The sequence below is a fragment of the Anser anser genome (genome assembly GCF_964211835.1).
Source record: "Anser anser genome assembly, chromosome: 19".
In the NCBI taxonomy this organism is placed as follows: domain Eukaryota; kingdom Metazoa; phylum Chordata; class Aves; order Anseriformes; family Anatidae; genus Anser; species Anser anser.
In genome coordinates this window covers 8,934,052-8,950,774 of record NC_139740.1, presented here as the reverse complement: position 1 = coordinate 8,950,774, position 16,723 = coordinate 8,934,052, and the positions used below count along the sequence as shown (strand labels likewise).

At 46.3% G+C, this 16,723-nt stretch overlaps 1 protein-coding gene across 11 annotated transcripts in view; it reads right to left on the bottom strand.

Annotated features, from left to right (window-relative positions):
• The window catches only part of CACNA1G (calcium voltage-gated channel subunit alpha1 G), a 133,663-nt gene that overhangs the window by 17,694 nt on the left and 99,246 nt on the right, over positions 1–16,723 (bottom strand). For 6 of the 11 annotated variants that reach the window (XM_083805670.1, XM_083805679.1, XM_083805678.1 and 3 more), the window contains 8 exons: positions 14,529–14,579; positions 8,799–8,950; positions 6,719–6,828; positions 5,531–5,664; positions 4,025–4,095; positions 3,667–3,745; positions 3,461–3,582; positions 2,163–2,507 (listed from right to left, as the gene is read on the bottom strand). In XM_083805670.1, coding sequence (XP_083661796.1) covers positions 2,163–2,507; positions 3,461–3,582; positions 3,667–3,745; positions 4,025–4,095; positions 5,531–5,664; positions 6,719–6,828; positions 8,799–8,950; positions 14,529–14,579 — 1,064 coding nt within the window. The remainder of the gene's footprint in view (positions 1–2,162; positions 2,508–3,460; positions 3,583–3,666; positions 3,746–4,024; positions 4,096–5,530; positions 5,665–6,718; positions 6,829–8,798; positions 8,951–14,528; positions 14,580–16,723) is intronic. The other 5 variants (XM_083805674.1, XM_083805672.1, XM_083805680.1 and 2 more) reach the window with 2 other exon arrangements.

Sequence of the window (16,723 nt, the reverse complement as noted above, 5' to 3'; positions counted from 1 at the left end):
CAGAGAGAAAAAAGTACAGTGTAAAAACAAAACAAAACAGAAACAAAAGAGGAAAAAAGAACAGAATAGACGGGGGAAAAAAAAAGACAAACATTAATGGAGAACAGCAGTAACAGAAAAAACAGGACAGGCAAGGTGAGGCAGGAGAGGAGAGAGAACAGTGCAGTAATATCACAGTGAGCAGTGAAAGCTTTCTCCAAAATCACGAGAGATGGGACCGGAGGGGCTGCTGCGCCCTGGACCCCTCAGCACGCATGGCCAGATCCTGCTGGTGTCTGAGCTGTGTAACGGGGCTTTTTTGTACAGGACACTACCGCTGTAAGGTTCATGCGCCCACAGTCCATGCTTTTGAGCGAAGAGGGCCTAATATTTAACACCTAAATCCATGTCCTTGGTCACATAAACTAAAATAACCCAACTGGAAGAGATGCTGAGCATCCTGTCCATGAAAGCTGCAGAAGCCCAGGACGGCCGCACGTCAGGTCACTCATTCGTGTGCCAGACATGGGCTGAGGTGCCTCTGTTGTCCTGGCCAACTTCAAAACATCTGGCCACAGCACAGACAGCGGGAGGGTGTACAGAGCAGGACCCCTCACACACAGTGTGGCAGCAGTCTAAGCACCTTTCATGTAGGGAATGCCTAATGTGTACAATGAAATGAGGACCATCGTTACAGTCAAACAGCACACAGTGCAAAAATTCTGGGGACGAGGCAAGCAGAAGAGCATGCTAACCACATGTCCTTGCAGGGTCATGTCCTGGGAATTGTATTCCTCTACTGTCACACTCAAGCATCAGATTCGTCCTGAAGATTTTTGGCTGGGACCTTAAATATTTGGAATAAACTCTCCTGGAGGTTTTCAAAGCCTCTGTTTGGGTGGAAGAGCAAGAAAGATGCTCTGGAGATTTTGACTAGAATAAGCCCTTCCCAAAGCCACCTTCACAAAGGACAAGTTTAACAGGTTGAAGAGCTGAAAGCGTCCTTCTCATTGATTTCTCCTGCAATTCTACAACTTCTCTTTTTGCCAATATGAGTACTGATGCAGGGCAATAGAGCTGAGGACAGTTTGCCAGCACTCCGCTCAACGTGTACAACAGCAGTTGGGACACGCTGTTTCTTCCTAGAGGCTGTAATGAGCCTGGATTTCCCCATATTGCCCTGAACTCCTTTTTCTTGTGCCAAAGAGCAGCTTTGGACTCCATCTCAGACATCAGTGACTCCTAATGGAACCAGAAATCGCCGGTAGCTTAGGAACTGAAACAAAGCTTAAGTAGGGATTTACTCTTTTTCACTCTTGGACTAAAGATCATAAATGACTTTTTCATGCATTAGAATACTCATTAGTCCGCCCCAGGCAGAGGCCAAGATATGCGGTTGTGAAATCATGATGTAATAAAAGCTAATGAGGTCTGTGTAGAGTTTAACCCAATTTGCAATCAGCTAAGACTAAAAAAAGGCTGGACCATTTTTCTAGTATACTTCCAGTGCAGTTCCCTCCCAAAGGACCTGTCTGGGTCTTGACCTCACCTCACTCATTCCTCAAACGGAGTCTTCATCCAGAAGCTCTGTTTTGCAGAGACTTGCTGCAGCTGTAGCAACTACCACGTCAGGGCCCTGCTCCTGCTAATGGGATTTTTGCCACCAGTGCTGGTGAGCTCAGGGTTGCATCCCCCCGGATTATTCTATTGTTGAAATAATCTTTTCTTACACACCTAATTGTGGGGATGGATTTTAAGTTGAGGCTCTATAAAACAAATTTAATACTTAAGCAAAGATTAGCCAAGTTTTATTCCTCTTTTATGTTGCAGTTCATGGTAGCACTATTATGCTCATAATTTTGCTCTTGCAAAGAGCCTAGCCCAAACTTTGGATTAGAGAAAATTTAGAGATAGCTTTGAACTTGGTGGCTTGGGCACATCTCCAGAACAAATTGCAAAGCTCTGTACCTCCGAACAGATGCATCAAGGTGGGCTGGAGACCTGCCTAGGGTCTCCTCCCTGGAGCACTGGCTCCAACACCGTGCAGCAATCCGTCAGCAGACAGCGAGGAATCCAAGCCCCTGGCGTATGGTACACCTGCTCCTTCATTACCGACTCGTGCATGTCTTCCCCTAGCAGATATGCAGGCCAACCCCTCTTCACCCTCCAACTGAGATTCTCACCATAGGGTAAACTAATGAGAGCTGAGAATCCACCTTGATTTGCATGGGATTGGTACATCCTCGGGGGCTCTCGGGTCTCTCGCCACTGACACTGCCTGTCCAAGCAAAGATGTCCGAGGGGCTGCGCTGGCCAGGGCTGATTGTCTTCATCTCCATCTCCAGCTCTGCCTCGAGCTCTGCCTCCTCTTTAGCCTCTTTGTTGCTCTCCTCCAAGTGCTTCATGAGCACGGCGATCACCACGTTCACCAGGACGAACTGGGCTGTCAACACGAAGGAGACGAAGTAGATGGGCGAAATGACGGTGTTGTAGCAGGTGGACTCCTGGTCACAGTCTCGCAGGGTGTCCTACAAACAAGGGGAGAATGGCTGAGGGGTGCGAGGAGGTTCCAGCTGGCCAGCACGGACCTCTGCCTGCCATCTGGCTGCAGTGGGTTCTCCCTCCATGCAGAAAACAAAGAAGTTTGGACAAGTTTCATGTCTAGAGAGGCAAAATACTTGTCAGTAAAACCTCGCTTCTCCTGTGTTAGTCACCATAAGCAGGCTCAAAGGAAATTGTCCCTGGGGAGCTCAGCAACAGACATTGACATGCTAGTGCTGTAATGGCCTCGCTTGTTCCAGTGCCTCGCTTTGGAAAGCCGGTTTTACAAGGTTAGAGACCAAATACAAGAATGTGGTGCACAGACTTAGGGCAAAGCAGGGTGCACTACAACCCCTTGGCTACCCCACAGTAGCAGGGCTTGCAGACACCCCTTCCTCAAGCTCACAGTTCTCTGGTGGAGTTTAGCCAGCTTACATTCACCATGGGCTACAGACAGACAGAGCAGCAATTCCCTTGGACCAGCTGGCACTCCGGGTGTTCACAGAGCAGGTTTCTTCACAGTGACTTGACTTTAGGGCTGTCCCCTAAGACAGACTCTCTCCCAGAAACATGGGTTTTCTCAGAAAAACAACAATAAAACCAACACACAAAACCAAAAACCACAAAAAAGCAACAGTAATTGGAGACTCAAGGAAAAAACATCAAAACTAATCCATGTTACTGAACTGAACTCATGCTACTTGAGAGATGTGTCCCTTTATTTTTTCCTCGTCTTTCCAAGGTGCTCTCTCAGGGTTAAAAAAGGGAACATATGGAGTGTTCAGAAGCCTGCAACCATGGCATAACCACAGGCATCGCACTGCTGGGCAGCAGGGATCAAGACCATTGGAGACCTTACCCAGGGCCGAACCGAATGGACCAGCTGGCTGCGGGACGCGAGAGCAGCAACAGGCAATGCCGCTTGCCGTGGGTCTCTTACCTTCATTATCCCGTTCCAGTTGTCCCCCGTGGATACCCGGAAGAGAGTGAGAAAGGCCATCCCGAAGTTTCGGAAGGTGGCGTGCCTCCCCAGCCCCTCGCAGGGGTGCGTGTCGTCGCACTCTGCGGGACCAAGAGCGGCAGTGAGACCCCCGCTCACCCCCGCGCCCACCCGCTTCTGCCAGCGCAGCGCAGGGCAGCACTCACCGAGGTCTCCAAAGAGCTCCACTCCAAGAGCTGCAAATATGAAAAACAACAACATGAAGAGAAGACCCAGATTCCCCACCTGGAAAGAGAAAAAGAAATGGGGGGGAAAAAAAAACACAAAAAAGAACATTCATTGATTTTTTTGTTCCAGACCTGTTTCTTGCTGTATTCTTTAATCCAAAACTTAAATTGCTTCGGGGGAAAAATGACCTCAATGTGAGGACTGTATCTCAGACTGTGCTTCGGAAGGGAAATGTGAGTCTCTAATGACAGTAGAGATAAAATGATTAGCATTCCTCCGCAATAAGAAATCAGCTGTGGGCCAGAGGAGATCTGGTGTGCTGTGGCAGTGGGTTACCTGAGGCAGCGCTTGCATCACGGTGTCCAGCAGGGCTCTCATCCCTACAGCCATCTTCAGCAACTTCAACACTGCAGAAAACACGGTCGTAATATGGTAACGGCAGCATTAGTACGGAGGCACAAACTCAGCCCCCCTCACAGGAGCCACAGGTTTATAGGAGGAGAAATGTGAAATGATGGCAAGTGTTCTCCATTAGCCACTACAGCTCCTGGCCCTTTGGCATCGCTCCTGGTTGCTTGGATACTATTGAACTCCCACGATCAGCAGCATCACCTATCCTGAGACCTGGAGAAAGCACTGTCATTCTGCCTGGCTTTTCCTTTCCCTCTCACTGAGACGGACAATTTGACACCTAAGCAGGAAGGCAGGAGCAGCCGTTTCACCTGATAGTGGCTCCAGCAACCGAACGAAATAATGAGGTTTAAAAGGTACGCACATGTTCCCTTCCAATTCTGCTTTAAAGCTAACAGCTGGGGGGAGCTGCATCCTTCGCTGGCCTCTTATACCACTTTGCACACCAGGTGTACTTCCAGCTTGGGTTTTGAATCTAACAAAATACATGACAGAGAATATCCTTTCTCCACGTCATCTCTGTTGGACCCAACTCTTTCTTCCCCTGCACTGTGAGCAATTGCTTTCCCAGCTCTGGGGCTACTTTCCCACTTCCATAGGCTACCCACTTTCATATATGATTCACTGAGGAACTGATTTACACATCTTTTCCAGAAGGCTGCATATCCAGTTGGAAAGTGTTTATATTTTTAATTCTGAAAGGGATCCAATGCTCAGGAAAAATACTTTTTTCTCCCTTGAGACACAACAGCATTTCATTTCTTCTTTCGTTGCTTAGATGAGGACTGCAATCATAGCAATTATGCCTCAGAGCACAACACTGCCCTTCAGGAAAGCCTGGGAGCACTTTATTAAGGGCCTGAGCATTCACATTTTGCATCTCCATCGTTTGGACCAGAGACGTCCCTGTTGTGAAAAATCCGGCCCTAAGGAAGCTGGCTTCACAACTTGGGTACGTGTCATTACAGTTCTGAGGGGACAGATGGATGCAGAGTGATGAGGCATGTTTTGTCACAATGTGGTGAGATGTAAAGTCCCACGGGAAATTAAATTTATTAGATGCTTGTCTTTTAAAGCCAATGTACTCAAGCTTGTGTTCTGTAATCCCCGTCAGAGACGAGTTTGATTTGACTGGCATAATTTCCCAGGTACATCTCTGGGAGTTACAACCACAGCTATTTGTCCTTTATTTCTAAGCTCTCCGTCTTCAAGTCCTCTTAAGATAGAAACACATGGTCAGTTGGCTCAGCTTTTTGGCTCCTCGCAAGTATTTTCCCCCATTGTTCTTTTATTTGTTTACAGACTGTTGATGCCAGAGCTATGCACACTGCGATGGGGATGTGCCCCAGAACTGTTTCCCAATGCTTAACTCTCTCCTGGAGGGGACCCTGCAACCTCAAACACAAGCCAGTTCTGCTTAATTTGTCTCACCTCGAGCAATCCTGAGAACCCTCATGATTCGGATAATAGTGGGGTTAATTGGTAGCGAAGCATTCACCTCAATCTCTTCCAAAGTGATACCCATGATAGACAGCAGTACAATTGCCAGATCTAATTGGTTCCATCTGGAGACAACACAAAATGAAGTTTAACATCTACTAAGAAGCTGGCAACAGGAGGCAGCTTGTTTCACATGAATTCCAGTCATTTCAATGGTTCTCGCACTCAAATGAATCTGCAGCATTTTTCTGAGGGTATTATACAAAAGCAGTTATGTTATGAAATCATTATAACTAATGCAGCTTGTTATAAAATCAGCTAACAGCCAACGTTATTCTCGACTGAAGGGAAACAGAAACAAAGCAGGGCAGTTTTCTACCCAGAGGCTGCAGAGCTCGGGGGAGATGCTGCAGCCTCTGTCAGCCCCTTCCAGACACGGCACTCGTGGACCTTGGCATGAGCTTTACCCCAGAAAGAGGTGAAACCCGTGCCCAGTCCTTGGAACAAAAATCACACCAGGTGAAGGAAAGACACCACGGATTCCTGCCGGGTCAGACAGAGACGTAATCCCAGCACAGAAAGCTGAAATGGGGGGAGACGTGTGAAACCATGCCCCTGGCTGCTGAATGATTCACGTCACGTCCGGCTCGGTGCCAGGGCTCTTGGTATTGACCTTGAAGGAGGTGAAAATGGGAGGAGAAAGATTTACCAATGGCATAAAATATTTATTTGTGAGATACGAGAGTGGAAATTTAGAGAAAGCAGCCATTTCATCTGCTGCTCAGCATCTGCACAAAAAAGAGGTCCTTTTGCTCTTTGATTTCTGCTTGGGAGCAGAGTCTCTCCCTTGGCACAAATTCTACCACTTCACTCAGTCCTCACGATTCTGTGGACATGCAGCCAGTGTGAGAAGGGAACCAGACAGTCGGTGAGTGACTTGCTCCAATTTTGTCCACCCACCAAATCGGTGCAAGTCACTCTCCTTCACAAGCACGCTCCTGTCTCCAGCTCACATCCTAATTGTCCGCCTACCCTAGTTTCCACCAGCCACACCAAAAAGCATTCCCACGTGTTAGATGCTATCACCGGGGAGAGTGCTGGGGTCTAAGATGCTGAATTTGGGCAGCTGACTCTAAAAACCTGCAGTTGCCCTCACGGTCAACACACAGCTTTAGTTACCTGTCTTGGAAGAAGCGACGAAACCCAAAGGCAATAAGCTTGAAGACAGACTCCAGGACAAAGATAACGGTGAAGATGTAATTGCAAATCTTCAGGGCTTCATCGAGAACCTGGGATGTGGACACAGCACGGAGGTCAGATGCCAGCTCTGCAGAGGGGCTGTGCTGCCCTCAAACCTGCTCTCCTGCTTTCACCACAGCTCCTCAATTCCTAACTACAGACAAAAGGCTCCAACTGTGGCCTCTCGCAGGATGAGAAATGTCCCAAGGAAAAGTCCCAGTACTCCAGGGAGTGCACAGATGGCATTTCTGCCTGGCCCTGGCCCACCCAACACAATTTGCGCGACGGGGTGACATTAACAACCCAAGGCATGACTCAAAGCCCACAGGGACCTGGCTGCTGCTGGCAGGAACGCAGCCCTGGCTGAGATCACTTGGGTAAGTGATAGGAACTGCTGCATTTGCAGCTGTCAGCAGCGCAAAATCCTCTTGCTCTCTGCAGAAAGCTGAATTTCATCCCACGTGCTTGTTTGTGCGCTGCTGCGGGAGCTGAGGGCTGGCTGGGTTTTCATGAGCCCTTGGCCAAATGGCTGCTTGGTGACAGCCTCTCCTTTCCTCCTCACCTTGCGCTTTTGGCAAGGAGCAGGGCATCGGGACAGCAAGCCAGCAGGACTGAGCGGCCTGGGTTTTCCTCTGCCACCCTTCCCTCTGCAGGTGTCCCAGTCTGGCCCATAACTACAGGTGCCTCCTGGCTGGGGCAGCTCTTGCACCACCAGGAGCTCCATCGGAGCTGATTTCATCCCAAAAAACCACGCCTGCAAAGGAGCACTGCAGTAGCAGCATCCTGCACGGCCTCTTAAGTATCTCATCACCAACATGCCAAGAAATCATTAGTTTGGGTACAAAGCTCTTTGGTACACTTAACCTCTTAAATATCTGTGGGATCCCCACCACCAGTTACCCAGCCCGGAGCGACTGTGGGGCCCTGATTCAGCAAGGCCCTCAAACATATGCATGGCCCTAGCCGTGCTGTCATCTCAGCGCAGACCAAGTTTGGAGTTATTACCCAGATGCTGCATACCAGAGGCTTAGAGACAAAATGTTATTTTCCTAAAGAAAATTAAAAACAAAAGCCTGCCCAACATTTTTATAATACAAGAGAAAACGTAGCTGCAAAACTACTGCGGTAAGATGCACGCCCTCCAGCGATTCCAATACAAGCTCCTTAGCCAACAACCTTTTTCATCACCAAATGACTGAATCATGCAATGAGCCTTCCAGGGTATTTAAAGGTGACTTGAACAGAGGAAATAAATTGGGCTTGTGCCCTTTCACTTTTTGGCTTCTTTATGATAGGTTGGAGGATATTTTTCCCCTTGCTTGAAGGTCTTTTTTTTTTTTTTACATTGACTATTCAAGCTCTGTCTAGTCTTAAAGAATATTTCTTCCTATTGTGTGCTGTATTTATTCATTCTGAAAGTGGCTAATAAAAATAAGTGCACATTATATGGCAAAGGCATCTATTTCCATTTCATTCTTACACACAAGAGACTTGACATCCCAGGACAGGCTGTTTTTATTTTCAGAATATAACCGACTCAGGAGCTTAGCACACTAATATATTAAAATGTATTTTAAGGACCAGCATGGAACTGAGTGCCTGTGAAAATTAGGCCCTACAGGACTTTGGGGATTTGGGGGAAACATTTCAAAAAGATTTCACAAGTGCAATTTTTTTTTTCTCCTTCATTTGTGGGAATATTAAGTCAAATGGAAGACTTCAGTGATGATCTCTTCTAGCTAACGATACAACCATGCTCCCATCCTCATTTTCAGAGCAGTCATCTTGCACTTAACTAGAAGGAAGAGGTGCAACAGGCTCCTGGTACTGATAGCCAAGGTCTGAGCTGGAAGCCAGATGTAGGACGGGTATGTGCAGTGGTGCCAAGGGATGATTTGGGCTTAGTGAATGGGGCCCTGAGGTCAAACAGCAAAAGTGGCCGTAACTGTGCCCATCGACCGCATCCCACCGCGGTGGCTGAGCGTGTTTCCCCCTGCTTTGTCCCCCTCTGGCCCGGTACCTTTGGCTGCTGGTAGTGCTCCATGGCCATGGTGATCACGTTGAGGCCGATGACGCCTGTGATGAACAGATCCAGATAATGGCTGGTGCACATCTGGTGGATCAGGAGGCGGAAGCGGGAGTAATCCGAATAGTAGGGCTTGCACTGTGCTTCTGCAGCGGGAGGAGGAGAGCGGAGAGGCACGTCAAGTCATTTCTCTGTGTCTTGCTCAATTCAATGCGCCCTCACTTTCCAGAATCCAAAGATGATAAATTCTACACCGATTACAGCAACATGCTGTCTTTTTCCTTTTTTCGCCCTCCCTTGCTGGCGTGTTACCATTTTTAATACACAGCAGGGCTCCCATCATCTTACATCCATTAAATGTCTTCAGCGGGACATGCGCTATACTCAGCCTTATGGCATCAGGGATGAGGTGAGCTGGGATTACTGTGGTGCTAAGGAATGCTTTCACCGTAGGGAAATTTCAACAAAATTTAAATTAAAACAACATTTTTCTAGCTACTGAGCTTAGAAAGTCCCCAAAGTATCTGAAAGCCCAATTAGCGGTCAGATTTTGGGGATAGATTTTAGTAACAATGGCTTAAAAATACAGGGCATTCAGCGGTGGTCTTTGAAAGAGAAGTAATTCAGTCCTATTATGTTCTTTGCAATAAACTGTGGAGAGAACAAAATTCGACACTTTGGCTGTCAGAGGGCTGAAAAATGGTCCATAAAAATACCAAGGAAAACTGATCAGTCAGCCTTAGTGATTAGATAATAACGATCCTCCATTTATACAAGATTATCGAAGCACAGATTTCACTGTTCAACTATTTCCCAGGTTGGGCTGCTGCAGGGATGACATGCTCTTTAGACCTCGAATGTTCCTAGAGATAAACTCATTTACTCACCTAATCTCTAATGAGGAAATGCCAAGGCTGAGTATATAATTCAGTACAATTTTCAAGAAGGCATTATAATGCAGATTGAAGTGGAAAGGACTGTCTTGAATATGTCAGAGTGTAATATTACTCTTCTAATTAGATGATCAACTGGTTATGAAAATTATTGAGCTGTAAGAATTACACGGCTTGATATTTTGTGCTGCTGAGCAAATGTACAGTTTGATACATTACTCCGAGCAAAAAGTCAGGCCAAAGGAAGCCGTGAAGCCCAGGTTTGGGTTGCCCTCAGGGAAAACTGATTTTAGAAGATTAAGTTTTGCCTGGAAATAGAATTTACTTTGTCAATAGTCAATAACATTGCAATCAAAACCATAGATTTGATGGTTTCATGCACTCCCTGCTTCATAACACAATCCTGAGAATCAGAGAAGTTTTGTTTTCTTCTGTAGAGACAGGCTTTTCCCCTACAGCCCAGGGACCAGAGAGACAAATCCTTTAGCAGTTTTATTCTGTAGGGGTTTGGAACGTCCAAAATTCTGCCTCAGTGTCATCACATAAAAGGCAGTATTAATATTCACTTTCTGATCTGCACTGTGCTTTAGGTGATCTGTACCGGAGTGCTAAAGCACGATATCGATGAAAAGGTCTGTAAAATGAATTTTCATGCTGAATCTATTGAGTGCTTACAAAAAAGCAGACTGGTAGCTGCTGACTCACTCATAAGACTTTGTCAGATATCTCAGAATCTGCATAAATCTCCATAAAGTCAAGATATCTCGATCACATTATGCTAAATTATGAGTAGCAAATTAACTAAAATGTTTGAATACAATTAAGTTAGGAACAGGACCTATTTTTATGAACCAACTTATCATCGCAGAAAGAAACACCATAGTAATTGGATCACTTACTTCTTCTACATTTATGTATAATTCACATTCAAAGAGAAAAATGTCAATGTTTCTGGCTTTTCTTGCAGTGGATTTACTTATGAATAATTACACTGGAATTCAGATTTTTCTTAGCTTTGATTGACAGGTAATTCCAAATCCTACAGAATAGCACCGACGCTGTTAGAACAGAGAGAGGATTTAGAGAGAGTTTCTAAAATGTCTCCTGTGCAGGGATCCTGCACCTGGATTAGTTAGTGCGTGACCTTATAAGCAGGGTTGCTAATTGCTCATCTATCTGCAAAGGCTTCTCCCCTCTCCCAAACACCAAAGCTCCTTGTCACCTTTCCCAGCGCATCCCCAAGGTTTCCTGAGCCAAACGTCTCTGGCTGCTGCTGTGGTGGATGCAGCCTTCGAAAATTACCGTCGGTAAATGCTTTGTCCTTCACCATTAACTTTGTTAGGAGGGGATTTGTCAACCCTGTTTATAAATCATACCGCCACTCACTTCACTGTTCCCCGCATGCTGGCCATGCATATTAGTGCAGTACAGAAATTACCTCGAGATGATGCACACACAAAAGAGCATGCTGTCCGAGCACCGCGGACAAACAGCTACTGTGCCTAGGTAGGCAGGGAACTTTCTGGACAGATGAACTGCTTTTCTTGCTGTTGTATAAACACCATTTATTTAAGATGACCTGTGCATTTCTGCACTTAAACTGGGTATTGTTCATCTGTAATTATCCAGGTGCAAAGCCCCTGCCCCCTATCACACAGTATCCTTTATAATTATTGCAATAAAGATCTAAACAATACCAACATCTTGGGAAATACAGACATCTGTTAAACTCCAGGTGGTGAACTTCACAACTAACACAACACCACATTACTGTACTGTTACAATACACTGTGTCAAGAACAACAAGAGCTCTGGGTTAGTCTCGGTTATTACTGGAAAGGTTAACTGGCTTCCCGGCACACATGGCATTAAGGAAAAGAGTAGGAGAGCAAACAAACAAAAGAAAGAAGAATTGGCAGAATGAGAATGTGAGAAGATGGGGAAATACAGCAAAAGCCCACTACGAAACATCAGGCTGGTAAACAGGATGTAAATCAAGCTGCTTCACTGTGGCTGGAGGCCAGGAGTGGGGGCGAGAGGAGTGTCTCGGATTTAGATGGAGTTACACTGGAGAAAACCAGCTCAGAGAGTGGATCCCAAGTAATTTTCTCCTAGCCCAGGTAGAAAGGTGATTTTGCAGAGAGATGTTTGGTCCAGAGAACCCTTCCTGTCCCTCTGTCCTGGGAAATGGGCTCTACGGGGCAGATGCCTGCCACGGTGGCACTCACTGTTAGCTAATTGTTTTTATGGGTTCTCAGCTTGCCTTGTTTCCCAAGCAGACTTTCCCTGTTCCTCTTTGCATCATCCCATGGGATTATGACTGCGGGCGATGCCTGCCGAGGGCTGGCGAGCAGAAGGCAGCAGCCCACAGCATCGCCAGCCTGGATCCTGGGCTACCTGAGCATCTCGCCGTGCTGCTCCCTCGCTCCCCAGTAAAACCCGGGGCTGATACCCCCTGCCGCTAGCCTGTCAGCTAAGGCAGTGACTACTGCTGCTGCACAACAAACCTTCCCCATTCCTACCCCTGCTCTGCCCTCTCCAAGCTGAGCGCGTGGCTCCAAAATGGATGGTGCCACTGCTGGAGCGGGGCTGCCTCCCAATATAGCTCTGTCAAGAGAGAAATTGCCACTTTCCCCGAAGTGGCTTTGCAGCCGGAGCTGCGTGGGCACGGGAAATTGGAATTCACGAGAGTGGGACAATTCCATTACAGTCTCCTCTGGCTTTTTCCTCCTTCTATAATAAGGGAATTAACTCCTTTGCAGCTCTGAGTATATCTGGAGGACGGCAGCAAGGCCGTGAGCAATGAGCCCATGACGCAGCTGGATTTACAAACTGTATCAAGAACATTATTAGGTTAAAAAGTAGTTTGCACTGAAGGAACTTTTTTTTTTTTATTTAAACACAGCATTTTACTTGGCTTTTATTGTACTGAATGGATTTATAAAAAAAAAAAAAAGAAAAAATGAAAAGAAAAATGGAAAATGATAAATTATTTCCACTGTGAAGTTTCCAGTTGTGATAGAATGTAGACTTTGGGGAAAAAAAAAAAAAAAGTCTAATCTCTCACTACGCACCAGGCAGCAGCGCACGCACACAATTCCCCATCTTATCTTCACATAAAGAGAAAGGCAGCCCTTTGTAACTGCAGAGATGTGTGGAAGCGCTGGCGTCACAACTTCAGGTTTCCCACTGAACCCCAGGAGGTTCATCTACGGCACCCAGGATCGATTCCCTAACATCTCCAGCAGTTGGGTTCAGAAAGAAATCTTTCCGCGCGCTCACGCCAGCGCCTGAAGAGCAGCGTGGCGTATTCACCGAGATGGGATCCAAAGAAAGGGCAACAAAAGGCAACACAAAGCACAGACCTGACAATTGCACGCTTTTTAAAGGCAGACTCCAGAACTCTTTCTGAGTCTGCACAGGATAACAGAGGGGTTTGGAATGAATTCAATGCCTTAAAAATAAAATAAAATACCATAAAACATGCTTGACGTAACTCTGTACAACCAGAAGAGGAGTCACAACCAGACAAAAAGAACAAACAAAAAGCCCCCAAGCCCAGGGCAACCCCCGGTGCTGCCCTGAGGGCTGGTGGCCAGTTTTGCAGAAGAGAGGAGACCAACAAGAAAAGCAAGAATGAAGGCAAAGAAATAAAAGTACCAGAAATGGCAATGGAAAGGAGATTCAGGGTTTATGAAAGCATGTTGTGATAACTTCCAAAGGGCTCAGAAATATAAGGATGGGAACCTCTGTCCCCCTGAGTTACCCTCCACAGCCAAAGCCAATCGCCCTCACCTGCAATTTCTATTTAATCAAAACTCCCTGCAGCGTGTGACAGATGGATGGAGCCCTGCTCCCAGCTCAGGCAGTGGGAGACTTTTCACAGGTGAGAGTTTTAACAGCACAATTTTCCCAGCGTATTATTTTTGTCGAAAATTACAGCTATATTTGTTTCTACGTTGGCGCCTCTTTAATTATTCAGGCTAATATTCTTAAGTTATGAATTAAACAAAATGCTTGCCAGATCAAAGCTTCTTCTAAAAATAAAAGGGGACAGGTTGACGCCAGCGAGCAGCGGGTCAGGGTGGTTAGCACAGACCCTGAGCGGATTCCAGCACAGCTGCCCCATCCCTGCAGGGCCTGGAGAGGATATGAGGTGGCATCTTTATTTCTTTTAACTTACAAGAAGCCTCATGGGTGGAGCAGCTCTCTATCAGGATGAAGAATTTACCAGTTTGGCAGCACTACAGATAAAGCCATGTCCCTGCTGAGGGCTGGTGTGGGGCAGATCTGCACTATCCTGGATTTTACCCCGCTGAAAAATACAGTGCCTCCCTGCTGCACAGCTTTTGTGGAGCAAGGAGCGAGGGCTGGCGAAATAACGAAATGATCTCCCTAAGTGAGACTGCCCGCCTTCCAGAGACACTCCTGCAAGTTATTCAGAGACTCCTCAGTCTGTGGTTGGAAAGCTAGCGTAAACAATAAAGGACCCCTTTCATAGTCCAGACATTATTCTCCGAAACAAAACAAAACAAAAATTAAAAAAAAAAAAGAGCTATGAAAAGTCTGACAGTGCTTTAACGAAAACCAGAAAAAAAAAATGACTGAAAAACATAACGTGATCAAGGGATAAATTAAGGATTTGCAAGTGTCAGTCCTGAGCCAGGTCTGCAGACCTGCAGGTCAGAATGAGACGCGTGTGCCATGAAGTAAGCAAACGAGCTTTGCACCACACACACAGTTTAGTGGGATGCCTCACAGCAGCGTGGCCAGCCGTTAGTTACACAGCACTGCCATTCAAGTGGGACGAGACGTGACGACTTCCCAGTACCTTGCACTGCACTGGCTGTGCTCTCCATTAATACATCATCCAGCATTAGATCTAAAAGAACGAAACGGCATTAATCATCCGGCAGGACACGCGGCAAGACTTCCCTTCCCCTTGAGAGGTTCCTACGGCTCTCGTGCTCTCCACTGCCTCTACCGCGAGCATCTCCTTGCGGATCCTCTCCTCGCGTCCCATGGAGGGTGGGCTCGGGCACACAGGCTCGTCATGAACACTGAAGGGCTCTTGTGCTTTTCCCGTGTACACAGGTGGAAGCCCAAGAGATCCCTGAGAACGCCCTGGCTTGATGGTGGTGGAGGAGGAGACGCTCCTGGAGGACAGACTTTGTACCTGAGGTGGGGCACGCGTCCTGCTGGGCCAGCGCACCTTACAGCAACCACTCCTGCACTTGCCTACACCTCACCAACCAGGATCCCACACGCTCCTCTGCTTTTCAGACTGGGTAACTGCATTTGAAAAGTCTATGAAGAAAAACAACTGTTAGATGTCTACATCTGGCTACATGAAAAATAGACATCTGTAGGTAGATTCGGGGACACTCAGGAAGCCCTGCCAGGAGGAGCCCCCATGCAGTTGCTGGCACAACCAAAGCCTCATCTCGGTATCTGCTGTAAGTTCCCACCATGCAGAACGAAGCTAAGCTGTGACATCTGCTGTCTTCGAGGGCAAAGCCGGACACGGTCAATTAAAAACAGCATTTTGCTGGACCTGAATTGGGAAAACTGTTCTGAAGCGATTTGGAGGGCTTTAGACTTTGCTCTTCAAAGGTTTTTATGGCGATTGAATACTCAGCAATATTTGATCCTCAGTAAAATAGCTGTTTATTGCCTCTTTAATTAGACATTTCATAGGACTGAATGAATAACTACATCTCAAAGGATAGTTTGTGATTCCTTCCCGCTGGGAAATTGCCCAGACTTACATCTTTTCATCTAGTTCCTCTAGCATTATAAATAAGGTCATTAATAATAACTAAACATCTATTTTTCTTCTACATCTGCCTTTCAAAACTGCAACTTTAAATAGGGATTTTTCTATTCACCATTTAAAAGCATTTTCTAAACCATCAGCCTGAAACCGTGTTTGGGAACTTGGACTAACCAAAAGTGCTTTCTAGGCATTTCCTTGGTGTGAAAACCAATTCCTTCTACCTGGATCCCACTTAACTGAGAACAGTCTAAAGTGTCCTCCAGCGCTCTTGAGGGAAGCCTTCGTCTTTCCACTGAGTGTCGAGGAAGCCAGGCTCTCGGCATAAAGCAAAGTTTGATGTCCAGAGGCTGGTGTGAATAATCCTATCGGTTACAAAACCTGTGAAGCTAATGGGACTTAAAGACATGGGAAAGTGCTGCGTGAGTGCTGAACCGAGAAAGGCTGAGACATGCTTGTGTTTCATGGTTGCACAATTAAGCCTGTCACAGCTATTAAACACCCCTTAGGTTATTCAAAAAAATAATAAAAATAAAATAAAACAGACTTAATATTACCAGCATTGAGAACAAGCACTTGATCAGACAGTCTCTTAAACAGTACTGAAGTCTGTCAAAGATAGAGAAGAGATGTGAAAGGGGACACGGAGTGAGCAGCAGGCGGACGGACCGGGGAGGGAAAAAGTGAGGCCATGGACACGGAGGGCAAAGGAGAAAGTTCAGTCACAAGAGAGCATGCGAGAAGAAAAGTACCTCTGACCTTGACCTCTGGCTGACATATTCCTTCCTTTTTCAATCAAATTTAAAGAAAAAAAAAAAAGACCAAAAGACAAAGATAGACTTTTGACGGAGTGGAGGTTGAGCATCCTTTCATGTTTAAAGCCTCCTCTAGGCAGGGCTGCAAGCTTGCACACTGAGCTTGGCGTTTGGATAAGTTTGCATCAATGCCATTTTGCCTAGTTAGTTACTCTCCTCAATCGCTTTTTTTTTTTTTCTAATCTGTATTTCTCAAGCAAATGCATTGATATGTTTCTCTAAGGGGTTTTTAAGCATTACTAGAATGAGATGGCTCCATTATTTTATTACACTCTTGAATAGCAGTGGTGCTACTCTACCAATAAATAAACCTGTTTGATAAATGGGACAGGTAGCATCACTGTGGCATTACAAGGCTGTAATAAACCAAATAGTGAATCCAGTTATCAGCAACAGTGCTCGTGATTCAGAAGATTTATGGTGCCATCCGGCACTGCT